The sequence below is a fragment of the Nematolebias whitei genome, chromosome 4, assembly GCF_014905685.2.
Source record: "Nematolebias whitei isolate Nwh7 chromosome 4, NemWhi1, whole genome shotgun sequence".
In the NCBI taxonomy this organism is placed as follows: Eukaryota; Metazoa; Chordata; class Actinopteri; order Cyprinodontiformes; family Rivulidae; genus Nematolebias; species Nematolebias whitei.
The window spans coordinates 52,400,371-52,409,127 of NC_056501.1; the positions used below are offsets into that span (position 1 = coordinate 52,400,371).

Here is an 8,757-nt window from a genome sequence, read left to right on the forward strand (position 1 = left end):
GACTCCTCTGATGGAGACCTGTCAGGTGTAGACTCCTCTGATGGAGCAGGAGCCGGAGCCGGGAGGCTTGGAGGGTTTAATGTGGAGTTTAGAGATGAACCGTCACGCACTGAAATACGTTCTGGATAAAATACAGTGAGAAACGGGACCGGAGGACAGTTAGCATTTATGCAAATTAGCTTAGCATCGTAGCACCGATGTTGTACTATTATGGCGTCAGCCTCTTTTGTTAGTTAAAAATATGTTCAGAACCGATGGGATGAGTAACTTAAAATATGTTTAAAGTTAGAAAACACTCACCATCTTCTATAAATGATTCAAGTAGAGCAGTAACCGTGTCCAAACCACCCTCCAATCCTCCATCTAGCTCGCTTTGACTTTTTTCGTCGGCCACCAAGCACAACAACACCTGCACTTCTGCATTTGACCACGGCTTTGATATTATTGTTGTTGTATAGCTTCAAAATACTAAAAGATACGCTTCTCGTGTTATCGCTAATGGCAAGCGGTAGAGAAAAAATGGTGGATCGGGTTGTTTGGAAAGACTCCACAGACTCCTCCCCCCGACCAATCAGTGACCGACAGTGTTTCTGACGTCACGGCGCGGCTCGCTCGGAACCCTTGAGAAGCCGGGCCAGAATTTAGCGAGGCGAGCCGGTTTCTGGAACAGTGGAAAGACCTCAAACGTGCTTCAACCCGGAAATATCCGACCCGCGCCGTGACGGTGGAAAAGGGGCAATAGTCGCCAATTCAAATCCCCAAACCAGACCATAAAATTTTGGCAGGAAGTTGAATCGTCCACATCTGCCTCCACCTTTCTGTGGCTTCTTCGATAGTGGCTGAGTGGGGCGGCTGTGGCTGAGTGGTTATAGCAGTCGTCCTCCAATGCAAGAGTTGGGGATTCAAATCCACCAGCAGTCACATGCCGAAGTGTCCCTGGGCAAAGACATTGAATCCCTCGTTGCCTCCGATGTGTGTCCCATCGGTGTATGAATGTGATAAAGCTCTGATTAGTTTATTTAGAATGATTTGTTCCATTAGCTTTGCAGAAATCTAGCAGAGTGCTATATGAATGGGTAAATGAGGACAAAATAATAAAATAATTTAAAATAATTCATTTCAAATAAAAATTTCATGCCGATCATGCGGCTCATCCATCAATCAGCCAATTGTGTGTCATGTCTAATCTTATTTAGAAAAACCGTGATACATCAAGTCCGCGATAAATGAACTGTGAAGTAGCGAGGGACTACTGTAGTCGTTATCTCGTGATAATGTGAGGTGTCACAAGAGAGGATGTGTTGAAAATGACTTTCAACTACTACCACATCAAATTTTAGCAATTTATTTTCTAAAAAATAAAATTTATTTTTGACATTTATATGTTGGCTAATGTCAACTAGCTTTGGTAGCCATCTTGAATTGAGGTGATTTCAATGAGATAATGAGTTTTAGTTGTACATTTACTGATTGCTTTTAGAAAGTTTTCTTAAACTTGATTTAGTAACTCATGAGATTTTTTTTTAAATAGGCACAAAAATGGGGAAAAATGGAATTGTCTTTTTTTTGGCAACGGGAGATGAGATAAATGCAGTTTTCGTAAATGGTTAAAAAATGTACACTTGATAAAGCACTTTGTTAGCAATGTTTGTTTATTTAACTAGCAATAGATGGGGTCACTAGTCTGTGTGACTTTTTAATTTGTGGTTCAAATGCTGTAGAGTTTGAGAACCACTGATCTAAACTGTGTAAAGTAGGAGCTCATGCAGTAACAGTGATTCTCTCTGATGTGGTTGGTTAACAGGCGCCATAGCAAAGACTGAGAAGAACAAACAGGTTCTGGACAAGCTTCAGGTGGAGCGGGAGAGAGGGATCACCGTGAAGGCCCAGACAGCCTCGTTGTTTTACACCCACAGGGGACAGCAGTATCTGCTGAATCTAATTGACACACCAGTAAGTCCTTAAATGTGTTGCTCCAGTTTGAAACGGCGTCTGTTGGTCCTCTTTTGTGAAGTTCAGATGTTAGTGTCATTTTCATATACAGACATGGATAAATTTGCACATTTTTAAAATTAAAAAAGCACAAAGGTCACTGAAATTACTTGAAATGGACAAAAAGTAAAAAATAAAATAAAAGAATGTAGGAGTTCTGCCCTGCACCCTGCCTCTCTCTCTCTCCTCAGCACTCTTAATCAACTCAACCCACAGGAGGAATATAAGAAGCTTCAGGAGCCGTTCTGCAAGCACTGGGACATTGCCTACCAACGGTATTTGTGTTCTAGCCAGTTTGTCTCTGATACGAGTAGAATTTTTAATCCTGTGTTTCTCTACGCCTTCTCAGAGCTTGGACCTTGCTGTTCACCTGCCCTGCCTTGAGTTCCATGCTAGCCTCGACTCCACCTGCTTCTCTACAGCTGCTGAGAGCCTTCCACCACTTGCCATTCCTACGTGTCGTTCACCCTCGCACTACTGAAGATCACCTGGACCAAACCTCCTTGTTCCACTCCTTACAACTCTCTGTAACAATAACTAGTGATGGCGAGATGAAGCTTCACGAAACACTGAGGCTTTCCATCAAATAGCTCGACTCATGATCCAACGCGCCATGGTGCTTCATTTGTTCTACTGCGCCATCAAGTGGACTATAAATGTAAAACCGGTAGATGGATTATAATAACTGGTTTGCGAAGCTTTAAGTTGAATAAAAGGGGAAAAAAAAGAAATCATGTTTCTGAGGACCTCCAATAGTCTAAATTTTATCTTCAAATGATCTTGATCTGTCTTTATGATGATGTTGATGATGGATTTTTCTGTCTGCCCCTTATATTTCGAATCTCGCGCATACAAACGAGCCAGTTCCTGAATCGGTCACGTGGTACGGCCCGCTAGCGAGGCCTCGAATGTCACTACATGCGTCATCAATACACGCCTTGATACACGTTCCACATAAATCCTCCTGGATTACTCAACACACACTTCGAAGCCTCGACACAGAAGGACACATCACTAAGAATAACCCTCAATAACAAATTCCCATCCATCTACAGACCTTTAACCTTCCCCTCTGTGTCCCACAGAACTAGCTCACTCGCTAGAGTTGAGAAAAATGAAGCCACACTAGAGCGTTTATTAACCCTTCAACAGACTAACCAATCCAATCTTCAAGAACTGGGCAGTATGTTGTTCTCGGTCAAACAAGGGATTACTCGGCTCCTGCCACCTGCTGCAGAACTTACACCTGAGGTCAGTCTTCCTAGCCCTAATCCTCCCCAAGTGATTACGACAGAGCAAAATTTAAAGCCCGCTTAACTTTTTAGTGGGGAGCCCAAACTGGGGGGGGGGGGGGGGGTATTTTACAATGTGAACTAGCTTTCCAGACAGCCCCTAATCTCTATTCATCTGATGCTGCAAAGATCTCTTTTTTTTTTCATCAGCCAGCTGAAGGGCGATGCTTTGCATTGGGCTCACACTCATTTATCCTCTCACCCTGTCAATACATTAACTTTTCCTCATTTCTAGTAGAGTTAATTCATGTGTTCGACCAACCCCTCCAACAAGCGGAAGCAGTCAAGCATCTACTCACCCTTGACAAGGTGGACGCTCGGTGACAGCGCACACCCTCAAGTTTAGGATCACCGCCGCTGAAACCGGATGGGGAGAGGTCACACTCAGAGGTACATTTTTGCATTCACTTTCTAATTCCATTAGAGACCACTTAGCGGAACACGAGGAGCCACAAAGTTTAGATGAGTTGATCTGCCTAGCGACACGCATCGATAATCAGCTGCCAAAGCGAAGATGGTAAGGGAACTACGACTCCCAGAGTTACCCTACTTCCGGGTTTCACCCGATGTCAAGAAGCCAACCTGTTCCCACTAAAAGAAACTACATTTCCCAGAGTCCCGCTTCTTCCGGGTTCCACTCAGCACCGAACCAACCACCTGTACTTGCACTCGAGTACAAACCCAACTCAGAACCAGAACCCATGCAGTTGGGTCGCATTCGCCTTTCCCCAGAGGAGAGACAGCGGAGGATTAATAGTAGAGCCTGTATCTACTGTGGGGAGCAAGGGCACTTTATTGCTCGCTGCCCGCTCTTGGGAAATGGCCCCTCTCACCAATAAAACAGGAGATATTGGTGAGAAACTCCTCTTCTCCCATCTCTCGCTTGGAACTGAACACCACTATTATTGTTAATCAAGAAAGGAAATCAGTCTCTGCACTTGTGGATTCTAGGACTGAGCAATACCTCATCAAGCAGGACCTGATCGATCTCCTATCCACTAATAGACTCCATTCTGTCAGGATTTGTGGTCAGGGACGAACCCAGTTGTGCAGACAGGACTCAACTCAAAAGATTACAAAAATAAATATTTTAATGACGAATAAAGAACACTAAAATAACAAGCTGACGTGACAGCAAAACTTACAGCAATAGAAGGCTCGGGGGGGGGGGGGACTCAGAAAGGACTCAGGAAGCTCAGGGAAGACTCAGGAGACGCAGGAGAACACTGGATACCCAACGAGTACGACGCGACAAAGAACAAGACTGAACAGACGACTTTTATACAGGGACAAGACGTGATTACAAACAGCTGTGACGAGACAAGGGTGGCACCAATTGAACTAAAGAGAAAACACTAGGGAACACAGACACAAAATGGGCCACCAAATGGTACCATCCCTACACATTCATGAACAACTGCACTCCACTAAAATATTTACCAAACTGAACCTCCGTGACGCTTACCATCTCATCCAAATTAAAGAAGGTGATGCGTTGAAGACGGCATTTAAGACCCCTTTAGGCCATTTTGAGTATTTAGTTATGCCATTTGGTCTCACCAATGCCCCCGCAGTTTTTCAAACATTGGTTAATGACGTTCTGAGGGATTTCTTGAACATTTATTTATATATCTGAATGACATTTTTATCTACTCACGGGACGAGGAACAACACATTCACCACGTCAGAACCGTCCTTCAACATCTATATGAAAATCAACTGTTTGTCAAAGTGGAAAAGTGTGAATTTCACGTACAATCTGTCTTTTTTGGGCTTCATCTTTGAAGGTGGGCAGTACCACACGGACCCTGAGAAAACGAAGGCAGTGGTGATATGGCCAACCCTTAAGACACGTAAGCAGCTGCAGCGATTTCTGGGCTTCGCCAATTTCTACCGAAGGTTCATCAAAAATTACAGCAGGATTGCTGCCCCTCTCACCCAGTTGACCTCCACCCTGCAGACTTTTAAGTGGACTCAGGAGGCAGAAGCAGCTTTTGTTAAGCTAAAGAGATATTTTTTCCTCTACTCTTATCCTTTGCCACCCTTACCCTAAGAGACAGTTCATTCTAGAGGTTGATGCTTCAGACACTGGTGTAAGAGCCATTTTGTCCCAGAGGTCTCCCAGTGACAACAAAGTGCACCCCTGTGCATTCTTCTTTCGGCATTTTTCCTCAGCTGAGCAAAATTATGATTTAGGTAACCGTGAGCTCCTTGCTGTCAAATTAGCCCTGGAGGAATGGCGACACTGGCTCGAGGGTACAGACATGCTATTTCTCATTTGGTCAGATCACAAGAACCTCACCTACCTCTGTGAGGCCAAGAGATTGAACCCCAGGCAGACAAGGTGGTCCCTGTTCTTTACGAGATTTAACTTTATGCTAACTTTCAGACCTGGCTCCAAAAATGTGAAGCCTGACTCCCTGTCCTGCCAGTTCTCACCACCAGAGGACACTGAACAGTAAGTGAACATCCTACCCTCATCCTGCGTGGTTGGTGCTTTAACCTGGTCTATTGAAAAAGACATTCTCGAGGCTCAGAAGTCTGAACCAGGCCTGGGGACAGGTCCTACTGGCACCATGTTCGGTCCCACTAGTATCAAGGCTAAAGTACTCATCTGGCTCCACACTCACAAAGTTTCTTGTCACCCAGGTGTCGCACACGTTGGCCCTAACGAAGAGGCACTTTTGGTGGCCATCCATGACAGAGAATATAAAGAACTACGTAGTCGCTTGTCCCAGGTGTGCCAGGAGTAAAACTGGCAATCAACCTCCCGCAGGAAAATTACAGCCACTTCCCACCCCTAGCTGGCCATGGTCCCATATCTCTAGATTTTATTACTGGGTTGCCCCCGTCTGATGGTAATTCTGTTATTCTCACTGTGTGTTATTGACAAATTTTCTAAGGCAGCACATTTCGTTCCATGGCCTCAACTCCCCTGTTGGTTCAGCATGTTTTCTAGATCCATGGCATCCCCTACGACATAGTTTCTGACAGAGGACCCCAGTTCATATCACGGGTATGGAAGAACTTTTGTAACTCCCTAGGGGCCTCTGTCAGCCTGACATCAGGCTACCACCCGCAGTCCAACGGCCAGGCTGAACGTGCTAACCAAGAACTAGAGGCTGCTCTCAGGTGTGTGGTGGAGGACAACCCTTCCACATGGAGTTAGCATCTGGTATGGGTGGAATATGCCCACAACACCTACACATCATCAGCTACTGGTATGTCATTGTTCAAAGCCTCTCTAGGTTACACCCCACCATTATTCCAAGTCAAGACAGTAATGTAGCAGTTCTATCAGTACAACATCACTTTAGGAGATGTTGTTGGGTATGGCGCCAAACTAAGCTCGTCCTACTTAGCACAGCCGCAAAAAACAAGAAGATTGCAGATCGTCGTCGCTCTGCAGCCCCATCCTACAAGGTTGGTCAAAAGGTTTGACTGTCGAACTAAAACAGCCAACTCAAAGATGCCCCCTGCTTCATCGGCCCTTTTCCTCTCACCTGTATCATCAGTCAGACTTCAGTCAGACTCCAGCTACCCACATCTATGAAGATTCATCGCACCTTCCACATGTCTCAACTAAAGCCCGTCGCCAAAAGCCCTCTGTGCCTTCCTACCAACCCCCCCTCATCTCATTGACAACCATCCAGCCTTCACGGTGCGCCGTTTCCTGGACTTACAGCGCCGGGGTCGGGGGTTCCAGTATTTGGTCAACTGGGAGGGTTATGGCCCTGAAGGATCATGGATTCCGAGGTCATTCATCTTGGTCCCCAGCCTCATCACCACATTCATCAAGGCACATCCAGAGAAGTGCTTCAGGTTGCCGGGAGGTGATTCTTGAGAGGGGGGTAATGTAGAATTTCTGCCCTGCACCCTGTCTCTCTCTCTCTCTCCTCAGCACTCTTAATTGGCAGCAGCTGCTGACAATCAACTCAACCCACAGGAGGAATATAAGAAGCTTCAGGAGCCGTTCTGCAAGCACTGGGACATTGCCTACCAACGGTATTTGTGTTCTAGCCAGTTTGTCTCTGATACGAGTAGAATTTTTAATCCTGTGTTTCTCTACGCCTTCTAAGAGCTTGGACCTTGCTGTTCACCTGCCCTGCCTTGAGTTCCATGCGAGCCTCGACTCCACCTGCTTCGCTACAGCTGCTGAGAGCCTTCCACCACTTGCCATTTCTACGTGTCATTCACCCTCTTGCTACTGAAGATCACCTGGACCAAACCTCCTTGCCCCACTCCTTAAAACGCTCTGTAAGAATGACCCTCAATAACAAATCCCCATCCATCTACAGACCTTTAAACTTCCCCTCTGTTCCCCAGGTGATCCAGTTTCCCAATATTGCTGTCTTTGTTATTTCCACCACTGTAAATAAACACTAAAACTATTATTTGAGTCCTGGTCTCTGTTCAGTTCTGGTCTTTTGTCTGTGTACACTCGTTATCACAACAAAGAATGACTAAAATCAACTAATGAAAGTCAATAGTTGCTTTTGAATTTTCGAAACTGTATTGTTAAAACAAAAAACAAACGGGATACTCACCCTTGCTAAAAATGGATGGTACTCCTAGAAAAGATTGAATATAATTTTACCACTGGGACATGTTAAACTAAGGTTAGATTGATTGTTTACACAGATTTTATACTAAGATTGAAAATTAGTCACTGTGCTGTTTGGCGTCATGGTTTATACTACACTGAACATGGACTATCACAGGAAGCTAATGACAAAGTTGTTTCAGGAGCTTAGAAATAAAATGATTGACAAGCAAGTTAAAGGTAAATGTTATAAAACCATCTCCACGCAGCTTGAAGTTCCTGTGACTACAGCTGAACAAGATTCAGCAGTTTGAGGGTGAACAGTGGGCCAAGATGGGGTAGATCAGCCAACTTGGAACCAGAAAGTGGCAGGTTCATCTCCCGGCCATGCCCACATGCTGTGGTGTCCTTGAGCAAGACACCTAATCCTTAATTGCTCCCCGGGTGATTACATAGCTGCCCACTGCTCCACCTGGGTGTATCTCACGTGAGATGGGTTAAATGTTGAGAACTAATTTCGTCATTGTATGGGAACATAAAATGATGACCATATAGTACTTTATACTTTAACAGAACTGTAGCTAACCTTACTGGATGTGTCTGTAAGAGGAAAATTAATATAAAATAGTAGCGACTGATAACTAGTATGATAACCCAAAGAGTCCAAAACAACTTTCAAAGAGAAATGAACTCCAAACTCAATGTTCATCAAGTTCAAGTTGTGTTTGTCATATGCAAGGTTAACACAGGGTTAACGGTACAATGAAATACTTAGGATGTGAAGAACCGTTTTGACTCACTAAAAAAAAAAATCAAATAACAATTCAACAAGAAAATACAAACAAGCATGCAATAAGGGTACACAAAAAAGTACCAAAAAGTGAAAAGGTAAAATATTTACAATGTCCTAAAGAGAGATATTGAGCAACA

At 44.5% G+C, this 8,757-nt stretch overlaps 1 protein-coding gene across 1 annotated transcript in view; it reads left to right on the forward strand.

Annotated features, from left to right (window-relative positions):
* The window catches only part of guf1 (GTP binding elongation factor GUF1), a 147,485-nt gene that overhangs the window by 28,794 nt on the left and 109,934 nt on the right, over nucleotides 1–8,757 (forward strand). The window contains exon 3 of the mRNA XM_037675438.1: nucleotides 1,805–1,953. Within this exon, the coding sequence (XP_037531366.1) occupies nucleotides 1,805–1,953 (149 nt within the window). The remainder of the gene's footprint in view (nucleotides 1–1,804; nucleotides 1,954–8,757) is intronic.